This window comes from Prinia subflava, chromosome 5 (genome assembly GCF_021018805.1).
Source record: "Prinia subflava isolate CZ2003 ecotype Zambia chromosome 5, Cam_Psub_1.2, whole genome shotgun sequence".
NCBI lineage: Eukaryota > Metazoa > Chordata > Aves > Passeriformes > Cisticolidae > Prinia > Prinia subflava.
In genome coordinates this window covers 25,596,704-25,619,092 of record NC_086251.1, presented here as the reverse complement: position 1 = coordinate 25,619,092, position 22,389 = coordinate 25,596,704, and the positions used below count along the sequence as shown (strand labels likewise).

At 38.9% G+C, this 22,389-nt stretch overlaps 1 protein-coding gene across 1 annotated transcript; it reads right to left on the bottom strand.

Annotated features, from left to right (window-relative positions):
* Nucleotides 1-164: 164 nt before the first annotated feature.
* Nucleotides 165-15,080, bottom strand: LOC134551202 (embryonic protein UVS.2-like). The gene is made up of 11 exons (XM_063398512.1): nt 14,946-15,080; nt 14,761-14,785; nt 13,747-13,884; nt 12,334-12,451; nt 11,611-11,789; nt 7,912-7,993; nt 6,873-7,000; nt 5,035-5,150; nt 4,387-4,612; nt 3,173-3,291; nt 165-2,601 (listed from the first exon to the last, which is right to left on the bottom strand). The coding sequence occupies exons 1-11, from the start codon at nt 15,012-15,014 to the stop codon at nt 2,371-2,373; spliced, it is 1,431 nt and encodes a 476-aa protein (XP_063254582.1). The 5' UTR covers nt 15,015-15,080; the 3' UTR covers nt 165-2,370.
* Between the last annotated feature and the right edge of the window lie 7,309 nt (nt 15,081-22,389).

Below are 22,389 nucleotides of genomic sequence, written 5' to 3'. Positions count from 1 at the left end.
AGAAGATGACTGCTGATGGCAGGGTTTTGGACTAGGTGACCTTGACGTGTCCCTTTCAACCCAAACTATTCTATGATTCAATAACCGGGGTTGTGGTCATGCAAGTGTCGTCTCAGCCACAGTTATTTATTTATGTAAGGGAAATGTGTTTTAAATTAAACACAAAAATAGACCTATGAGTAGTACATTTTTGTGTGCTTCTGTAATGCTTTATTCCAGGCTGTTTTTTCTCCTGCAGCAATAATTGACAGATCTCTGTTCTGGTTCTTACAAAAGAATAGCACTCTCTGATTTGCCTCCCAGGTAGGAACCAGGACAGTCTCAAAGCAGGTGAAAAAGAAATATGTGGACACACATCCTTATTTGTTACACACAGGCTTGTGGAAGTGGGTCTCTCTTTAAAAACGTCTAGTTTTGTATGCATGTAAGGTAATATCTGTTACTGTCATGAGTTATGCACATTTATGAGAATGCATATATTCATCACTGCTAGATACCTCTGTGTTTTAAGGTTAAATTCTTACATTTTGGACTTCAAAAGTGTGTTAAGTGAGTGCTGAATTTTAATTAGAACTTCTGAAAATTCTCCTATTGTGATATTTGAATCCTAAACTTTTGACTATACTGTCCCTTGTGTCTACTAGCTGGTTACTGTTCCGTCCTATAGTTCAGAATATGAGTGTATTTATACATGGGCAATGTCCTACTTAGAACCATGTTTCTAGGGACACATTGCAAGACAAGTATTCCTGTATGTGGTATATTGCTTTTGGAATATGCTGTTCATGCTCTTCTAGCAAATATGGGTGAACATCTAAAACATTGCAGGTATTTAGAGCTCCACATCAGACCAAGGGAAGGGAACCTAAGGTAAGACTCAAGTTACAAAGCTGTTCAGCATTGTCTTTTAAAACAGGGACCCGTTCAACTTTGTTACAGAATGAGAGTTGTCACAGGGTTGTTACTTTTGCACCTCCATCAAAGTCCTCAGACTCAAGGAGAAGAATTAGCATTTTTACAGTCTGAAGCTGAGCTTAAAAATAGAAGTAGAGTTTAATTTTCTGTCATGCTGATGAAATGGTTACATTCTCCAAAAATATGTCAATCTAAATAGTGAGCCAAATTAACTGAAGGAATACTTTTTATAGCCAGAAGATTGGAGCTTGTAAGGAATACAAATATTTGCTGCCTGCTGTGCATGCACTTTCCCACCATGATGCAAGCAAGCTCTAAACTCTGATGTCCCCAACTTACCAATTATCATTCTTCTGATAATTAACCAGTGCTTTAAAGCAGAACATTACAGATCTTAAACCCCTCTCCCACACTGCTACAAAGCCATCATAATTCAAAATTTTCTTGGCTGCACCAGGAAAGCAAATTGGCAATTTCTCCACACTCTTCTTCACAAAGACATAATTTCAGCAAAACCTTTTATTATTCATTATGTTTTGGCATCTCCCAGTTTGGCATTAGCATTTAATTCTGAATATATCAAGTCAAGGCAAAGTGTTAGATGTTTATAGTGGTGATTTCTTTATCCACTCCAGCCATCTCCTCCTCCGAGGAGGATTTCTCTTTACAGGCAAGGTGCTTCACACCTAAAATGCTCTCCAAAGAGAATATTCTGTGGTCTTTTGTTTTCAGGCCTCATTTTAAAAAAATGTTTTGGTAACACCTTATGGACAATTTCAATACATGTCTTGATTAAATCTGTTCTCTGACCTGGTCCATCTCACAGAGGAGTAGTGCAAATCTTTGAGTTGAGGTACTCTATGTCATACTGTACTATGACACCACTTGTTCAGTGTCAAGTGGTGATTTCCAGGCTAAGCTCTGGTGCCTGTATGAATTGTGTGAGTGAGCTTAGCTTCAAAATGTAAATAAATGTGTCTGAAGATTTTTCTGCATGCATCCTGGAATGCACATTAAGGCTGGGTAATAGCATTTGCCAGAATGCAGATTAAAGTTGCTACATAGCCATGTTCTGATTTTTTTTTTTTTTTTTTTTTTTTTTTTTTTTTTTTTTTTTTTTTGGCACAGTTTCTACCACTAGAAGTTCTTGAAAATCTGCTTACATAGTTTCAGTTCTGCTATTGTGTTTGGCCATGCAACACCAGAAATGAGAATACTATAATAAAAAGCATACAGTCTCAGACAAAAGCATCCCATGGGCAGGAACATTTCTGTCCTTGATTCACCATTGAAATTACACCACTCTAGATGCAAGACTAAGAGGTCAAACCTCATGCTTGTTAAAGGTATTGGACTATATTTTTTTCCTGAAATTGGTGGCATCTTGACTTTTATGTGTGGCTAGCTGGACTCTTACTCTCATTCTGTGTTTTTCAAACCCCATCTATATTGTACTTACCTAGCAAATGTATAACTCATCACAAATCCAGGCAACTCCCACACTAAATCACTGTGGAATTCAACCAGCACAAAGTTCCCAGTGGAAGTAAAGTCTGCAACCTTCTCTGTCCCACAATAAGGACCAACTGCAGGTGACGTGGGGCGGCTTCCATCATGTATGAGCAAGTAGTCATAGATGCATCTGTCACTATATTCCACCTCAAAGGACAACATTTTGAGAGATATCTGGAGAAAATACAACCAAAGCACTTTGTTTCCAGGTTGCAGCCTTTTCTCTTACCCATCTTTTAACAATGACAAATACTCTAAACTCCTTGTGTGCAGGCACCATTCTTTATTCTATGTGTGCATCACATCCTGATCCCATAGGGCAATGCAAATTAGTAGCAAATTATTTGCTTATTTCATCAGTATTTGGATTGGAAGGGGAAGCAAGGGACAAGATTGATCTTCTACGCTTCACATTCTTTCCTCTTGGGAAATATAAAAACAGCACCTGTGTGATGTTTCAGTTTTCTAGTGGGAGCTCTTAACGAGGGATTATTTTGAACAAAGCCTTGTGGTACAGGCTAGATTCATAAGAGTTCACTAGCACGTATAAAGGTTTTCCCTTACTGAGCTATACCTCAGATACCAAGATCCAGCACAAATTCTTAAAATTAATTTTTGCTTCCACATTTTTACTCTGAGAATTTCTGCTGAAAAAGTGACATAACAGCTCTTATTCTTCAAGGGAAACAGAGGTTTCATCAGAGAACAGCGATGAAACCCACAAATTATTTCATCTGTGCATTACCTTGTATCCTACTGGAGAAGTGATGACCCAGAAACATGCTCGGTTTTTGGGGTATTTATTGGGGTAGTTTGGAGAGGTGATGACTCCCTTTGAATCTCTGAAAGTGGCTCCACAATTCACTGAGGAATAAAGGAGAAAACCAGATATATTAACAAGAGTGTTTTGTCAGTAGAAATGAGCTTGCTTACAACCTGTTGTATTATTTCTTCAAACCAGGAAAAAATGTGCTACCATGAAAATCTACTGCTGAAGTACTTTATTTCTTCATGTAGTATTTGTATCAGCAGCTGTACCAAAGGAACTAGAAATGCCTGATAAATGTTCTTTGGAGGACAGGGAAAAGCTGCATCTAAAGGTGTATCTGACTTTCCAATGAACTGTTCCCATATTGGCATAGCATTCTGATGGCACTAACTGCCCTTCAGAAAGAACCAGCTCAAGTATTCAAGATTGCATTATCAAGCTAGAGCTAGTGCTTTCTAGAAATTACTCCATTGAATAAAGCAAAAAGAGTAAAAATAACACTTTTCTAAGACTCCTTCAATCTATGCTCTAAAGAAGTTTGAATTTTCAGTTGAAATAAGGCAACTTTGAGCTACATGCCTTCTTGCTGAAAGCATGTCAAAGCACAACAGAATTTGGTCTGGTGGTCCAGAATGCATTTGTGTGTTTGCAAAATAGACATTCCTCACATGACTACAGGAAGCACTGTGTTTTGTGTACATAATGAAAGATTTTAATTCAGGAAGTGTAAGGTACCCAAGGTCAGTACCTCCCCTGCTCCATAAAATCCCACAAAACCTTGAATAATGTCGTGCCCAGATACTGACTTTGTATCTCATTGGTTGGGGTCTCTTGTTGATTCTGCAGTCTCTATGCTTTTTGGCTGCACTGCTCCTATGAATTTCACTCATTGCATTGTTTTTATTTAAAGACATTGTTCTGGAGATATGAAGAAGCCCAACAGAGGCTCTCAGAAGAATGTGAGTGAGATCTCAGGATAACCAACCTGAGACCCACGCAACATCCCATTTTCTGTTTCCTAGGAACCTTCAGCCCCATCCTTGCCTAGGCTTCTGCATTTCCAGTTTCTGTGAAAGTGTGAAGAATGACAGTGAAAAGAACTACTCTGTAGTGCATCGAAAAAGTTCTCAGCTCCTCTGAACAAATACTGCTAATGCTGCTCTCCAAGCTCTGTAAAGGAGTGTTCATACCCCTGTTGTAGGAGGCTCTGAATCCTGTGGCTGTAATGCTCTCATCGCTCGCAAACTCTACCAGCATTGTCGGTCCAGATGCCACTAAGGAGGGCAGGGGACCCTTCCCACAGTACTTGTCCAGCAAGACAGGGGAGCTCTTGCTGTTCCCATTGTAAATCTTTATGTAGTCAGAAGAACAGTCTGAGGAACGTTGGAGATCAAAAGCCTCAAACTGCAGGAAAATCTGGAGAAACAAAAAAGCAAAACTTGGGTTTAATGTTACACACAGGGAAAGTCTCAAACCATCCACCTGAATATGAAGTGTACCTTCATATTCATTTTACTATCCATGTATTATTGAAACCTTACTTTCTATATAAAAAGAGCACAGAATTTCAACTAGCTGTCCTATTACTGACATCCCAGAGACTGATATTTCATTAGTGCTTGTCTTTGAAAAGCTGTCCAATCTGGATAAAAATCCAGTGAAATTATCCCTCTAATAGTCTTAATTCTTATGCAAATCATTAAGACTTTCATCTACTGCATAACAAAATAAATGTCTTGATCCATGCACTGACTCCCAGGGGTTACTCATGGTAACAAAGTAATGCTGTGTAGCCTGGATACTGTGGTTCAACCCTTTTTTCTCCTAATAAAAATTACCTTACTTCGACGGATGCGGATCAGCCACAGACAGTTGGTATTGTTCGGGTATGGAGATGGGTAATTGACAGAGGAGAACGAGCCTTTGGGTTTAGGCAACACAGAGCTGCAGCAATCTGAAGAGAACCAAACAGCGTTGAAGAGAATGAAAACTGCACAAAAATATTCCCATAATGCCTGACAAGACTCTCTAACCATTTGCAGCAGTCAATCTTGTATAAATTAATTATAATGCTTACAGCTGTATTGCTGTTCCTGGTGTAAAAGTTACCGAAAACTTGCAAGTGAAATAAAGGTAGTTAAAATACTTACCTGTTTAGCTACTAATCGGATTTTTTAAAAGACAATGGGGCTTTGCTCACATATTTTAGTTTACTTAAAAAGGCCTGGATCTTTCATGAACTTCCTTAATTTCAATCACAGAAGTACTTTCAACAACAGCAGTACATCAGTTTCCATCAGCAACTGTGTGTATTCATAAGTGTGCACAAAAATCAAGTTTGAAAACAAGATTTTTGTCAAAGCAAAGAGAGGTAGTCACTGAGGGAAAACAGTAACAGAGAGCACTGAAGTCAACCTACTGACCTGGTGACTGGTAAACAAAGTCAGATCTTGTCTGTCTTTTGTTTTTCCACATCTTCATTTTTTGCATTTTATGTAACTCCCCAAATTACAAAATATGAATATATGACATCTACTCATAGGAATTTATGGCATTTTTCTCTTGGTTCCTACTTTTCCTGAGACAACCAGAGATTTTATGGGTTTTTTCAGTCCCTGAGTTTTTCTGGGTTTTTTTTTTTCTTTTAATTTAGTCCTTTTCTTCCAAAACATACAGATCTAATAATGAAATTACGTAGTAATGGTATTGAAGTGTGATTCATTCCCAGCCCCACTGTCAAGAGTAAATATCACTAAATACTTGTTATCACTATCTTTGAGACACATAAATTGTAAAGTTGTCTTATCTGCAGTTGTGAATTTGGAGGAACCACTCTCAGCAATGATTTCTGTACCTAACAATCCAACTGAAGGAATGCTGATTCCTTCTAAATTCTAATTATTTAACTGAGTTCTAACATAAGAGCAGAATTTAGTACACTAATATTTAGGTCTTGTTAAGCTTCTTGCTGTTTTGGTGGAAACTAATTGAATAACATCTCAGAAAAGTCAAATACTACATAAATCAATTAGCCTTTGTCCTAGGAGTTAAAGGAAACCCCGTGCACTGCAGGAGCATGATGTTATACCTGTTTTGTGCATCTTAGCTGAAGTGTTCCAGTTTAGAGAGGAATGCTAGGTATTTCTAGATCTTAAAATACCACAGGGATGAGTTAAGAAATGGATGTGGCCAGAAAGTAGATATCTATACAAAATTCCCATGGTTTTCTCAAAGGTGTTCTCATCAGGCTGAGTGTCACCCATACTTACAGCTCTGCAGTCATTTTGTAATTAAGAGAAATCACAAATCTGCTGGCACTACTGATGCATGTGACTCTAGGCTACACTCATGGTGAGGAGAGCTTACATGCTTTGCAACCTTCAGAACTTTCCCAAAATGAGTTTTTGACAGAGGTAGCAACCATGAGTTCTCTGGTGGATTTTGCTTATCTCAAAGAGCTGGGATTATGTGAGGATATCTCAAAATGAGAGTGAATTATTGAAAGTAAATTGCCCTTTCCAAGAAGGCAGCAGTTTGGCACAGGGACAGTCCTGTTTTCCTGTTGTAGAGTGAGACAGATGTAGTGAAAGGACTTGGGCTGCATTCCTTTGGGGGATGTCTGCCAGTGCCTGCAGACATCAGCTGTGTTCACATGCCTTCTTTCTACAGCACTTACTGCACTTGTAGAGCTTGTTGATTTTAGCTACATCCAAGTTACTCAGCCCTTCTCTCTGCCCAATAGGTATAGAGGGGTCAGGAACTGGTACAATAGTTGGTTTTCCTGGAGTGCTGGAGAAATCGTACCTGTAGAAATCATGAAATCACATTTCTAGATTGCTTTTCATAGACAGGGAAGTTCTCTTACTGCATAATCATTTTTCATGTACCACATAAACAACATTTTAATGGAAATGGATAAGAAGCTTCTCAGAGACCTGGTAGCCTTCCCTGAAGAGGACCAGCATGGCAAATATTTGGTGTTCAGCAGGTAAAAGGAAGCAAGCAGAAAAAGCTGCTCTGTCCTGAGTGAAAAGGCCTTTCAGTAATGTCCAGCAAAATGGACTGAATCCCACCTTCTTGGTTCCTGAGGCAGAGGAGCAGAAATAGTTCTGTCTCAGTTACTAATAGTCTATTTGCTATCTGCAATTTCCTGCCTTCTGCTAGTGCAGTTTTATTTCATGGTTTTGTTCAGAAATCGTTACTTGCTTGTGGAAATAAAGCAGAAGGTACATGATAGAATCTTGAACATTATGGACTAAAATGCAGCCTTAGACAGCATTTCCATGTTAACATAAGGCAGCATACATCTCAATGATATCAAAAATTCCATCATTCTTGCCTTTATACTTGAATGTTGTTGTCTATTGATCAGCTGTTATTATGTTTATGAAATACTTTAAACTTCAGAACTGGTTTAGATCAGTGATTCAGTAGAGTTAGACTTTGGGCCAAAGCCATGTGAAAGGCCTTTAGCAGGAGGCAAGAGTACATTGGAAGAAAATGTTGTCCTATGTTTTGTTTCTGTCCATATCAACTCTTGTTTTCCAGGAGTCCTGCTGACAAAGGAATTATGCTCACCCTTAATTATGTCCATGCACTCAATTTAAATGAACATCAAAAGTCACTCCCTGCATAGAGCAACAACTTCTTCCTAAATCTGAGCAGATCTGAAAGCTGTTTGCTCCTTTGAAAAGACATCTCCACAAACAACTTACGCGCCATAGTGCATCACTGAAGAGTAGTCATAGGGAAGGCCCAGGTTTTTGGAATTCATTTTTCCAAAGTTCCCTTGTTCCCCTGTAAGGTAGGAAAGCAACATTTCAGTCAGAACAATTATTACTGCTCTAAGAGTACACTGCCTGCTGTCATAATTCAGAGAGTAACATAGAATACTAATATGTGTTCTCATGAGATTTTGGATCTTGGTATCAAAACCACCACAGGTTTTTGAAATCCACGGGAACCCATTTTAACAGTCTAGTAGGTTTCAGAATATGAAGTTAATCAAATAAGTTTTGATATAATTAACTTATACATTCCACTCTTAAAGCAAAAGTATTCCTCTCCATCTTCATTAGGGTGTCTCCCAATATATTTCAGTGCATTATATTGAATACCATAAGCATCCAACCTCTGTCCCCAAAGCTGCATCCATACCTTGAGACGCAAATCTGGCTGACCACCTAGATGAAAAATTCAGAGCTATGCATGGGTGATGTCTTGCTGAGTCCTTCCACCACAGGGTTATAATGCCACAAAAGAAAGGAATACATTTTCCCTGTTACTTGCACCAGAGCCCGTGATACCAGACATGTCCTGGCTTTGTCTCTGCTCAAACACATCAGCAGTGACTAGAGTGAAGTGATACGACTCACATGAAGCAGAAAAACAAATTCTGTCAGAGCAGCTGCTCAGTATCTCATCACTTTTCATCTCTTTAGCCTTAAAAAGCCAATATGAGATAAGAAGGTGTTACACGGATACAGGGTTGTGGCCCAGGGACAGAGACTGGATTTCATGTCACCCAGCTTTATTTCTCCAAGTTAGGCATAGAAGCTATACCTCAAGTCTTCCAGGATAGTCAGAGGAGAGGGAAAGAAAGAGAGGCACAGTTGGAGGGAGTTTCATGTGAAGAAGGCCCTTCTTTTTCTCACCGACTGGAGATCATGAATATGAATTACACGCTGGGTCTCTTCTCCATGGTGAGACAGGCAAACAAGCACTGTCAGAGCAGGGAGCTGAATGCAGCCAGCCTGGCATTAGGACTAAAGCCCTAGGCACTGAGCGTTCCTTTCCAGTTCTGTACCTTCATTATTGTAACTACAAATGTGGTTTGTAAACCACAGACCATCTGGACAAGGTTATGAAGTTGGACATCCTTGAGATCTATACAACTCAGCTGGCAGCTTGCAACCAGAGCAAATCTCAGCCAGTAATGTCCTTCAGCACTGGTCCTGGGCTGAGGACTAAGAGATGCAAAAAGAAGATTTGAAATCCCAATTAATAGAAAATTTGGGGATAAACATGAAGTGGGAGCTTTTCATAGCTGTAAAACTCAGTTAAGGCTTAAACTGTTTCCCAACAGCATTGGCCTTCCTGACTGTTTCAATCTCAGTCCCTCTTATCTGCGGTACTGACTTCAGAAAGAATTATCAGTAAGTGTGCAGCTTGTTTTGAGGTAATGAACAGAGAACACAGTTCAAACGTGGTGAAACATTGAAGCATATGGCTACTGTTTGGCACAGAAGTGCTTTGCTGAATTAGTTTGCTAAATAATGGAAAAGTGACAGCATCCTGGCTGGACTGAGGTGCTGCCAGCAAACTACTACCTACCTTATCACATGCCAAAGAGATCTGGCCGTCTAGGACCTGCACATGTCTGGGGACTTACCCCATCTTTTCCACTGTTAAAAAAGAAAAAAATCTATCTCTGCTAGAATATAAGTGTGATGACTCAGAAGACCTGAAAAGGAAACGATGGCTGAAGACTCTGAATATATTCTTTTTCCCAAAAGTGTAGGGAAAACAAGCTGAGTTTCAAGTAGCTAAGTGGACAGCAACCGATCAGGCAGCATTTTGTCAAAACAAAGAAGTAGGATGGCTTCCAAGGTAAATTGCTGGATAAAAACAAAACCCAGAAAACATTCACAATATGAAAGTCCTGGCAGAAGAAAAACAGCTTGTGTGAGAGAGCTGAGATGCCGGAAAAGGTCCTGAGGTCTAGTTCTGCACCACAAAGGTCAGCAGGAGCTCTGACATCACTGTTAACAGCAGCATGTTTTAACATTACAGTGCTCATGAACATAGCTCTTTCTCCATTTCTTTTTCCCTGCATATCTTTGCATTTTTTCCCTACAGTGCTTGAGCTGCACACTCTGCATTCCAATTCCTTGCCACACCAATCACCTCATTCTCCACCCATGGCAAACACTCAAAACATTGATGATATCCCTCATCTCCTTTGGCACAGCCTTGTCCTCTTTACCTCTTCCCTGTCATTTATCATTTCACGATACTGTGTCTGAATCAGAGCTTGGTTACATCTGTATCCTTCAGGAATTAGGACATCTGAACCTGTGAACTTCCCTTTACAAAACTAGTGTAAGACTATGTGTGTTTAGTGTATATAACTTCATGTTTTCAACTTCTCTTTCCTAGCACATCCTTTGCTGACATTTCAAACGTGGTGCACCCTTGTTGTACAATGGCAAACTCACAGCAAAATTACACCTTAACACTAGAGCTGAAACCTCAATAAAGAACAACACCAATGGAATTTACTTAGGATATCATGGGAATAGCTGAAGAAAGCTTGGAGAACAGTGTGTTAGGAATTTGCAATAAAAACAATCAAGTTCCATCTGGAGAAAAAGATGGATATATTTTTAGCTGTGCATGATATTGAGTAGGTGAGTGTGTTATTTGTTGAAGAGACTTAATAGAATTTGGTATTCAATTGTTCAGCCTCATTTACTATTATTTGCTATAATAAACTAAATAGACTATTGTGTTTTTACAATTGTTATGGATTACTCAGCTCTCTAACAGCTGTCAGACAAGTGACTCCCTGAATGCATTATTCTGGTATTTTCCTTCTATTTACCACTTCCTCACTTTCCCTTGGATCTCTTGCCATTCTCTCTACCCTTTCCTCCCCAGAGCCTGGAGCTCTTGTATATTATGAGCCCATGTTCCCAGCACACAGTTCATGGGCATGTGCCCAAACTATTCATTCTGCATTCCTTTTGGTAAATAGTAACAACTTGTTTTTGCTCTACAGAATTACCACTCCTGATTGCTCCCCATGGCTCCTTCTTTTCATGTGTACATGATCCTGTCCACAAGGAGGAAATAATTTCAGTCTTCCCTCTCACATCAAGTCAGGTCCAGAATTTTGCAAATGCTAATGGTTGCATGTGTGTCCAATGCCTCTGCATTGAGCCCTGTGTTCATACACATTTTAGGATGTGTGCATTTCACTCACTGCCAAGGTGCTTACTGGCCACCTTCTCCTATTTCCATGGCTTTCATGGGATAAAATTGTTGTGTGATTCCTCAACATGATCTTCAATGTCACACTTCACCCCCCTCAGTCAAGGGTCCCATAGTCTCGCCTCCTGGCCAAGTCTTTGCAACAACATTTTGTAAGCCTGATGATCCTGGTATTTTGGGGCCTGAAAATAAGAATATTGAGCCACTTTTGGGCTGCATCTTTCACACTGCCATAGGTGTAGCCACAGAAATTCCCTTAGTACAAACACTGAACAAGAAATTCCATCACACTGAATGTGCTGTTGCTGCTGCTGCAATTCAGCCAGGATTAATCATGGTTCTTATTTGCATTCTTGTTCACAGGAGAAACATTCTCCTTTAACTGTAAGTATATATTTTCTCTTAAGATTTAGTGGACATACCTGCCATTATGTGCTCCCACATAATCTTGACAAACCTGTCCCGATCACTCCGTGCCTGTTCATGGATGAAACCCAGTGCATGGTTCATTTCATGCTGAATTGCTCCTTTATCCATGCAGCCATTTTTCACCAGGCCTACTGCTTGACGTCCTCCAATCTTTCCAAAGTAAGACCAGCAGCTAAGAATAAGCAATCAATAGGATCACATTTAGCAAATACAAATATATAGGTATTGATTCTGTCACCAAGGTTCTCTAGATATGCAGCCACAGCAGGGGACATGCAAATATTCACTGGCATGAGATATCTAGACTTCTGAAAGCTGCCAGCTGACATGGTAGGAGGGAAATAAAGCCTTTGTGATGAGGATGGCAAATTTTAAACCATCAAATTGCCTATATCAAACTAAGGCGAAGCAATATAAAGAGTTTAGTAAAGAACCTGAAACAATTATACTTATTAAATTTTTACAACAATTAAGGAAAATTTCTTATTTTGAATTACACCCAATTATCTTTAAATCCACACACACATTTATTCCCGCAGCCTGTTAGCTGATGCAACAACCAGCATCTCTAAAGAAAGATGAAAACTTACACCTTCTTTTTAAATCTTTACTTCTAGGATGAAAAAGAGACACCAATTACTTAAATCCAAAACAAACCAGGAAAGAATCTGAACGACCTTTTTAGTGCTGCCACTTTCAGGAGACAGGGAGCTTACCTCTGCCCTCGTTCAACATAAACATAGTCTTTTTCTGTAGTGCGATTTACAAATTGCACACAGGTCAGTGTGGAGATCTCTTGCAAAGCATCAGCAATCCAAGACCTCTCTGTTATTGCTAGAAAGAGAAGGGGGGTAGGAGAAATCTTGGTTAATGAAAAAGCAAGGTGTATTGATGGGGTGCATTCTTTCAAAACCTCACAGCACTCATTAGCTCTTTATCTTACAAATATAGTAAAAAAGGGGCACTAAACATTCAGAGATCTTCAAACTGATTGGACTTTTAAATGGAAGTATAACAATTACAGCTATCCCATATGCACATTATTTAGCAGACAGCTGATGGAAAGCAAAAGATTGGCATTGCTCCTTCCATTAGAACAGAAGAAATGAGGCAGTTTCAAATGAGCAAATGCAAATAGTTGAGTAAAGTATCCCAAATGAGCCAGCTGATGGTAGCTAAGCACCAAACCCCTGTTTTGTTTATCAGAAAGAGCAAATGCCTGCCCCAGCCCCCTTGGAATCACTTGAGACAGTCAGGGCTCTGAAGATCATGGTGTTTGGCACCAAACAAAGATCAGAGTGTTTATCTACTTTGGAACATTTTGGCCTAATTTGGCTTCCTCAGTTATGAATCATCTACCACTGATGTGTATCTCAATTTCCTAATATTTAAACTTTGGAGAGAGGGAGATGAGATAGGGGGAATAACCCTCAGCTACCCACAAGGGTATATACTGCAGTTCTGGAGGTGCATGGGCAGAGAAGCAGCCTAGATAACACCAAGGTTGAGCTTTTCCTCAGTTCCTTTCCCTGAGGAACAGGAATCAGGCTCAGGCTATATTTTACTTCCATGCCATTTTCACTCAAGTTAAGATCTTTGAAGAAGGGTCTGTATGGAATTCACTCCTGCAGCCTTTTGCACAGGACAGAGCTATTGACTGACTAGAGGGAATCAAAGGAAAAAATATCTCAAAGGATTTTTTCCTCCATTTTTGCCTCTACAGGGGTTCTAATGTGAGAATATTTCTACAAGACATTTGAAAGAAAATTACAGAGTTCAAAAACATGTTCCTAGTGGCAATTTTGACAAAAATTTATAATGTGAACAAATTATGCTTCTTCTAATATACTTGCTAAATATCAAAGTACATTGTAGCTAACAGGAGCAAGTTAATATTTGAAATTAATTACCTGGCTATTGGCCCAAGTAACCACATATTTTAGTGTGATCTGTTTGGAGTCTTAGCCAAACTTCCATGAGGTTAACAGGATAGAAAAAGAGACGTGTCAATAAATTCTCACTTGTGCAAAGGTTGCTTTTGGTGCATGCCAGAGAAACAGAAAATTACAGGTAGTACAGGGACTGGAAAATCAAGGCTAACTTTAGAGCATCCATTTGCATGCACTCACAGAAATCAGAAGAGATGTTAACTGGAACCTTGACCAGTCCATCTTGTGACTTGGGCCATAAACAACTCTCACAGTTAATTGCACTGCGTCGCCCTCTTCTCAAGAGGATGTCTCCTTCATACACAGCTATTTCACTACCTGGCAGGTGCAGAAAATAAAGAACATACAAGGCACTGAAAGGGCAAATACGTGTGCAGAAGGGGAGATGAGAGGTACACCCTAACCAAGATTTTGCACCTTTGGAAATTGCTTTCACTGAAGTTCATTTCCTAATAATGTGAGGAAGGATTAGTATGCTAACACTGGTTAAGTCTGCCTTGCTTCCTGGATAGAAAAGCTTAGTATTAATATAAATGTCATAATGCTGCTGTAATCAAAGTTGTGACTAAATAAACTTCAGCTTAAGAAGCTTTGGGAGCTTTTAGAGGGGAGTGCTAAGTGTTATAAGTCACTGTTCTCTTCATTAGAGCTTGTGGAATTAAAGAAAAATCATAACTGACCTCTGTAAAAATAGGATTAATCATACAAAAGAAATTATTATTTTTATCATACACGTTGAATGTATGCAAGCTATTAATTTGACACGAGACATTGTGACATGCTCCTCAGTTCTGACTCTAAAATACTGGGAATACATTTCTCACAGACTAAAACTGTTATTAGGAAAAAAAAATTATAGAAGTCTTGGGTGTAGCAGACAGGACAGTACCATATATCACATAAGAAAGAAAACAAAGTGAAAAATATTCTGATTTGCTAGGGCTACAAATGGAAAAGAACATTTCATGTAGCAGTTGTTCAATAATTCTTCTTAATTTCTTTATCTCAACAGCATAAAAAATCACACTGAATGTGACTTTAAAACACATTTGAGTTCTGTGAATTGCCTTCCACTGATGGTGGAAAAAACACATTTTCAAAGAGAAAAATATACCAGATCATGACATTGAGGTATACAGATGCAGCTCCACCAAAAACTGTAGTTATTTATATAACAATTACAATCAAACTCACCTAAGTCATTCTTTCTTGTAGCTATCTGGAAAAAAAAAGCATATATATTTTAGTACATGCTCATCTTCATAGCAGAAAACTTTTATCAAGTAGAATCACAGCAGGAGGAGTTTCTAATTAATTTTAAGGTAGAGTAACTCAGCAGCAGCAATGTAAATTCTTAACATCTCAGAGCAGGGACACACCTGGACGGGTTTACTTAGTGCAAAGCTACAGAGAAATGCTAAATGAGTTGGCAGAAGAAAGTACTTCATCTTCAAATTTCCAAGATGATCTTCTCTGCTCTGCAGCTCAGTTCTCAAAATTGTGGTTAGTTTACTTGGGGCAAGTTTTGTGGGAAAGCTGCTGCTGTTGTTAACAACCGTAACAAAATTAGATAACAAGAAGTACTTTCACAAAACAAACAAGCTGCAGGACCTCTCAAGAGAATTTCCAGGCTCTCATTTCTTATTTATCTTTGGAAAACAGAGGAAGTGGAGCAATAGGAAAGAAAATTCAGTAACCTTAAAGTGACTCATCTTTAATTCTAAGAAGAAGCCATGAGCTGCCGCAGGTCCCCTCACTGCTGACCAAGGGACAGGATATCCGGCAGCAGTCTGTTTACAGCAAAACTCCATCTCAAGGAGCTCTTTGATCCATCCACACTGACTACCTGTGATAGCAACTCCTTAGCCTGCTGCAGGAGACACCCTGCCCTGCAGAGCCCGTCTATCTGCCTGGCCCCTCTGTGCACAGCCCCCAGCCAAGCATTTCTGGCCACGAGCACTAAAAACCTGTTGGAGTCAGAGATGAACCTGATTTGACAGAAATTGTTTTTCCAACATGGTATCTTGCAATATAATCGTTGCTGACAGAAATTGTGTGTCTTTCTGGAGTCTGCAAATACATGAAACCACCAGGTCACAGTTTTCCTCCTTCCTTTGATGTGCATGAATAGAAACAAGACTAGAAAAGCAGGCTTAATCCCAGAAAACTCACACCGTAAGAGTAAGCCAAAGAATTAGAATATTCATGCTAAAGCCTCATGAACATCACCATAGGCAGGCAGATCCTGTTTTCTTCTCCCAGCTTTAGCCCCTGCAAAAATACTGAGGAGCTATAGAAAATCATAAAGATTTACTCTATCAGATCTTTAAGAAACAAGTGAGAAAACCTTTGACATTTCCCGGAAAAATTATATTTTGTGTAACCTATGTAGTCCACAGCAAATCAAGATGGCAAATGCCTTTCCAGAGAGATATATGGGCTGGTCCTTTGTTTTTAGGGAGTATTTTGCTAGGAAAATTTTAGCTGTAAAGCTTTGTTTATATGTAAAGCTTTGCTACTAATATTTTCATTTTACCCTACTGATAGTTTGCTCCTCAACTTTCTAAAACATTCCACATTTCTGTGACTTCCACAATTTATCTGCATTTATCATTTCCATGTGGAAAAATAATGAGATGCAGATAAAAAGGACCCTTTTTTCTTTGGCTGATCAGAGGATGAAATTCAGAAGTCTTCATTAGTTTGTTGTATCATTAACCAGAGTTCCTCCAGTACAGTTCCAAGCAACCTCTGTGTATTCAAGATCAGGCTCAAAAGAGAGACAGAGGGAGTCACAGGAGCATATTTCTGCTGCTACACATCACAAAATGACAGAGGAGAGAGCAGAAGTTATTAGGCAATAAAAGCAAGAGAACAAGACCAGATCACTGTGGAGAGCCTGCAGCAGGGTCACTCCAGGTGTGCAGCAAGCAGGGATGGGAGGGCCCTTTGATGTTCTGCCATGCAGTTTTGCACATTCATTGCATGGGAAAAAAAAACAAACCCTGAAATCAAGAGATTTATCCCATGGTTTAATTAGTTTTCCTGACTGCCAGAAACTACTGGGTATTTTTCAAGGCTAATTTGTAGACCAAAGTATTGTATCACCTGATAACACATTATCAGGAGTTGTCTCATAGATGCAAATTTCCTTTTTGATGCTGCTTGTCAACATTATCTGCTTTGATATTCTGCCAGAATACTGTTCAGGTCTTGGTTTCATTATCTATCCAAATAATTTGACTGCACAGCTGTAACTAGCTTTACTTCTCCCATGTGCCTTTTCTTACATTGCATTTGACAGTTCTCCTTCTTGGCCACACTGTCCTTGATCTGCCACATATTTTATCACTGCTATTTGTTAGAAAATTTAATATTATGTGTATCACCTTTTCGGGGATGCTTACTTAGTTTCACTTTTATTCCATGACAGAGAATGGGCACTTCTTCCACCATGTAATCCAAATCACTTCTGGCAAAATGTTAAAAGACAAAGTTAGAAAAAACAAATACCTCTAGGTGTTTAAGTAGAGGGTTTTGTATCAGTAACAGGTATCATCACAAGCATTAAGTATAGTATGTCCCATGTTTTTTCCATAATGAGAAAATAGAGAGGCATTTTCCCTGGCTAAAGCATCAGAGGGAATGAACCTATGAAGGCTTCCCTTCCTGTGAAGGGAAACAAAATTGAGGAGGGTGAATGCCCATCTGATTGTCTAAGCATACAGTGGAATATCACATTAAAGCTCAGCTCCTCAGCTATTCACTCAAAGGTTATGCAGGCAGTTTCTAGTGAACAGTTGGCTCACAACAAACTCAATTGTGTGTTCACCTTAGGAAGCTTATTACTTTTAAGGAGGAATCACAGATATCTCTACAAGTTTAAAGAGGCCACCTGTTCTTCCTACATTAAAAATTCTAATTTTTAAAGTAACAGTTACAGAAAGCATTGCACTTACTACATGACAATTCTTTTTAAGGCTGTTTGAGCAACTCTGCATTTAGGGAGAAGCCAGATTCTTTGGAAGGGCATTTTAAAATAACTTTGTAGCGTTAAATGAAGCTATGATACCACACTATAACAGGCTGAAAAGAGTTAAACAATAAAAACAAATACAAAACTTCTTTTGTGTTTAAAATTATGATATTTAAGAGTTAACTGTTTACAGATATTGTGTCTTTCAGGATGGTAGGATTAGTAAAAACATGCAATTCATGCCTCATTAACTGATTGAGAGAAGAAAATGAGCTTTCCTGCTTTTGAGTTGTCAGTCAGTTAATCAGTTTAGAATAATTAAATCATTGACCTTGATCAAGTGCAAAAGTGTTTTGGCTTTTGCAGAAAAGATCAGAATCACAAAAATAAAATTTTAATCTGTTCCCTGGTCCTTACTTTGTCCCATTTACCAGGCAGCAAAAGCAAACCTTTTACAGGAAAGGTTTTGAGCAAAACATACCCTTGATACAAAAAACCTTTGAATGATAGTTTTAATATAGTCATTTGAGGTGTATGTTACAGCATTTTATTCCACTGCATATATTGACATATTTCCACATTTTAAGTATGTTTTTATTTAAAAGAAAAATTTATTCTTTAAAAGAAAAAAATCACCTGTGTCAGTACTGAACTATGTAGAAATCAGTTTAAAACCAACATGTGTGAAGACTCTGTTCCTCCCAGAGCTCCTGCAGCGGTGTGAGCTCTGCTATTTTACCCCCACTTATCTTTTACCTTTCCAGTTTCAGAATATATCATCATGTTAGAGAGGAGAGGTGCAAGTCCAAAGGCTTTGCACTGGAGAGAATTCCAGGGGTCAATGAGCCTTAACCCCAGATGATGCCTAGAGACAAGGAGCATTTACAGCAGCTGTAGCCTGAAGAGAACTTTACTACAGCTTTTGAAGTTGATGCATGAGGAAAGTTGTGTTCCTAGAGACAAGCTACAAAGGTTGTTTTCAGTATTTGAGTATCTACATACCCAAGCACTGAGCCACATGGGACTGGCTGGTCTATAGCTTCCCTGGTTCTGGTAGAACCTGGCCTGAAGCCAGTATCCAACTGCAAACATCACACTAAAGCACTGGTTTATGTTCAGACATATAACAGAAGTCCTGATTTAATGCTGCTCTCTAGTGGTTTGCCATTTGTGCAAGTGGGATGCATTTCCAAAAACGGTCAGGCATGCCCCATCGCCACTCACAGCCTGTTTGCTCCTTTGGTCCCTGTCCCAGCAGGGACCACTGACTGCTTCCTGTAGAAAATGCTTAGAGGCATGAAGAGTCTGTCCTGTAACCTGTGCTGAGAAATGATGCATCAGTTTTAGCCTGAACCATCTCAAAACTTTGGTTTAGCTTCTGCAGTGTGTGACTGCAGTACACACCTGTTGGAATCCTGGAAGATGAGAATTTTGGGCTTTCTGTGCTAACAGGCACTGACCCTCAAAAGAGCACTACATTTGACCTGAGGCCGTGGAACAGGCTTCCAAAATTGAGTGATAGCACTGGGATTGTGGGTGTGTAGTTTGAATAGAGTTGTGTAATATCACAGGGTGTAAAACTTAGAATTTAAGGCTTTAGACTATAGTAATATATAAAGCAAGATGGAGGATTTAGGGTGTAGGTTAACTTCTTCTTCCTTCACCTTCTTCTTCATGGGTTTGGGTGGTGTATTGTAATTAGGTAAGAAAATCTGCATTGCAGACCACAGGTGTTTGGCTATTGGGTTAAAAGTAAAAATAATATAGGTGTCATCTTGAAATTGGACAATTTATGCTTAAAAGACCTTGGAAAGGGTTAGAGAGACAGCCATTTTCTACCCTGTTAGCTAGAACACACAACTTGTGAGACTATACTATGGATAAGAATTAATAAACATCTGAGTCCGAACATGAAAACTGCATCTCTTGAGCATTTAATCCTGGCTCTAACAGAAGAAAAGAAGATCAAAAACTCTCACACACCTCCTCCAGATACTTACAGATTATACATACAAATGTCACAATGTGTTTCTGACGTGATTTGATGGCCCATTAGGAAAATGAGCCATTTAACTGAACCATTTTCTCTAAAAGATTCTCAAATCTCAAGATTTGTTTTATTGATGAGTCCTTCTAGGAGCTTTTACAGCGGAATTCAAATAATGCTCCTACTCTTTTCTAGCTCCACCTTAACTACACAGCATAGGTCATTACTCTTTTCTTGATTTTCCTTGAAAGAAAACCAAGACAAATGGGCCAGAAGGGAACAGCCAGAAAAGGGCTGCTCTATAAGGGGGATTCCCTAGGAGGGCACAGCCTGTTTGATAGGAATTGCATCCAGAAGATGAAGGCAGACACAAGACTAAAAACAAGGACACAACATAAATCCAAGGCCCAGGAAAGAGATCGAGACTAGGTCAAAGATACAGTATGGAAGAAATGCTAGATCCTTTTTAAAGTTTGATGGCACCTTTCTGTAGCTCTGGCACTGTGGTGATTTAAGCAGCACTTACTGAGCTCACTCAGCAGCCCAACAGTTTCATATGTGAGCTGCCTCTGAACTCCTGGGTAAGCATCATCTGCTCCTAGTAAGTTGTTAGGATTTACTGCACTGATTTGTGCTAAAACCCTTTCTTGTCAGCAGTGATATTTTCTCTGAGACATTCTTCTTAAATGTGATATTTTCTCAGATCTGCTCCTGTAAGAATGCTTTATCAGGAACATCCCTGTTCTACTTTGTAGCACACCAGCCTAAGGGATACACAGCTTTGCTGAACTAACCTCATCTTCTCCTTTCCTACTTGCTTATCTACTGATTCCATCAACTTTGATTGATTTTTGTTGGTTTGGGTTTTTTGGTTTTTTTTTTTTTTTTTTTTTTTTTTTTTTTTAATTCTCATTTAACCCATGTTATATAATGCATTTGTCAGAATTTACACGGCTTTTTATTTTCACTATTCAGATCTTCCATTCTTTATTTCTGCTTCCTTTGTCTAAGCATTGTTGTATTTTTACAATGTCTAGTACACATCTTACTTCCATTTCATATAATGATATTTTCTTGCCATTTTCAAGTTTTTATTCTTTTAGTTGCTCCTTTTGTCTAACTTCTTTGCTTTTTGGGAATCTTTTAAAATCTTTTACAAATGTGCATTTTTCAGGTCTCTCTCTGCAACCAGAATTTGGACTTTATAAAAACACACAAACATATGTGTACATGCATTTCCACAGCAGCTTTCAGGGCAAGAAAGACAAATGGTTTCATACACAAGAGACTACTTTCAGATAAAATTTCTTACTAGGTAAGCATTGAGCACTGGGGGGAAAGCAAACATTTCTTTCATAAATCTGTTGGGTTGATACTTCAGAAATCAAATAGGTTCGGTTTCTCTGAGTATTTGTAGGGACAGTATATGTTTTGGGACTACACTGATAGGCTAAAAAACATCAAAAAATGTACAAGTAGATAACAGTGTTCAGAACTTTCTTAGCATATCTCATCCCATTCTTATGAAACAATATTAAAATATTACACTGAAAAATGTGGTGAGTAGCTGCATTTCATCAATAAAGAAATTCAGATGCTGACTGCTGGAAAAGCATATCCAGGATCTCTCAGTAGTAGAATAAGAACTGAGTCCCATTTCCTCACTCTCTATGAGGATAGCTACACATTCCTGACAAGCAATATTTGGCAAAAGAACAGAGCCTCCAGTTTTCAAGCATCACTTGTAAGCACTTACAAATCATCTGCATGCTATTATCTCATTTCTACAGAGAAATTAAGGTCACACCTGAAACAGGGAAATCTGAGAACCTGCTGTAGTATCGTAGTGATGGTTGATATTTAAGTCAGATAATTTAGATGCCAATGTTCTATTATGAAAAAAAAAATTCAGTTGGTCACTGTCGTTCTCCTGGAAATTAAAAGGAGCTGAAACTACTATATAAGGGTACATTGCTGTCTTTGTCAGCTCAAGAGCTGAATACCTCATGAACAGTAAAACTAAAGCAAGGAAAGAAGGAAGAGAAAAATAGGGTGACAGAATCTGAGTCCGTTGTATCGGAACCTGTGCTTTCTGACAGCTGTGGGATTGCCCCAGCATTTTATGCTGTTCTGCTATGCAAACTTAGCACTTTCCCTGCTGCAGTGGAGAACTGAGACCTTTAGCATTTTGCTTTTTAAGTAGCTCATATATTTTTCAACAGTTACTAGAATCCATATAACTTGCCTGTGCTTTTATCTCCAGGGCAATGCTGGTAGCCTATCTCCATGGTAGCTCTACAATAGGCAAACAGAAGTAATTTTTTTTCCTTTTAGAGCTATAATTATCAAGGCACAGCCCATTAGTGGAGAACAGTACGAAGGAGATGAAAGATCTCTTTCATGGCAGTAATGGTCCCACCACATTTCACTAGGCTCAGAAAAAGGATTAACTGTACGTGCTAATCCCCATAGACAGGCATGAAAGCATAAGTGCATAAAGGCAGAAGCACAGAGTTTTACATAGGGGCAGTGTCTCCTGCAAGCACCTAAGCAAACAAACACTAACAAATATTTACTCTGCAAGGGGTTTTTTAGGAGTGTATGAAATCTGTAACATGCATTTAAACAATCTGTGCAAAATACTTCTCGTCTGGTTTTGTGGTGAAGCCAAGGTATGAATGTCCCTCCCCCACCCCCTCTAACCCACTGCTGTGAATTGGGTCTGAGATGGAACTGGATTCCTGTCAAAATGATGGTTATGTATTATATTATCAGCTCTGAAGCATTGTTTTCACTCACTTTGTGTGCAACTCCAATTAAATATTCATAAATACATGAGAGTGCATCCTTTGACTAATGG

Bases quoted from the DNA above. Each gene is read 5' to 3' on its own strand.
- LOC134551202 (XM_063398512.1), bottom strand. From the start codon at position 15,014: ATGAAGTACTTTCTTCTGCCAACTCATTTAGCATTTCTCTGTAGCTTT. The intron at 13,885-14,760 runs GTGAGTTTGATT...TGCACCTGCCAG, and splicing joins TACAAGAAAGAATGACTTAG to GTAGTGAAATAGCTGTGTAT. The intron at 7,994-11,610 runs GTATGTCCACTA...CCTACCTTACAG, and splicing joins GTGGGAGCACATAATGGCAG to GGGAACAAGGGAACTTTGGA.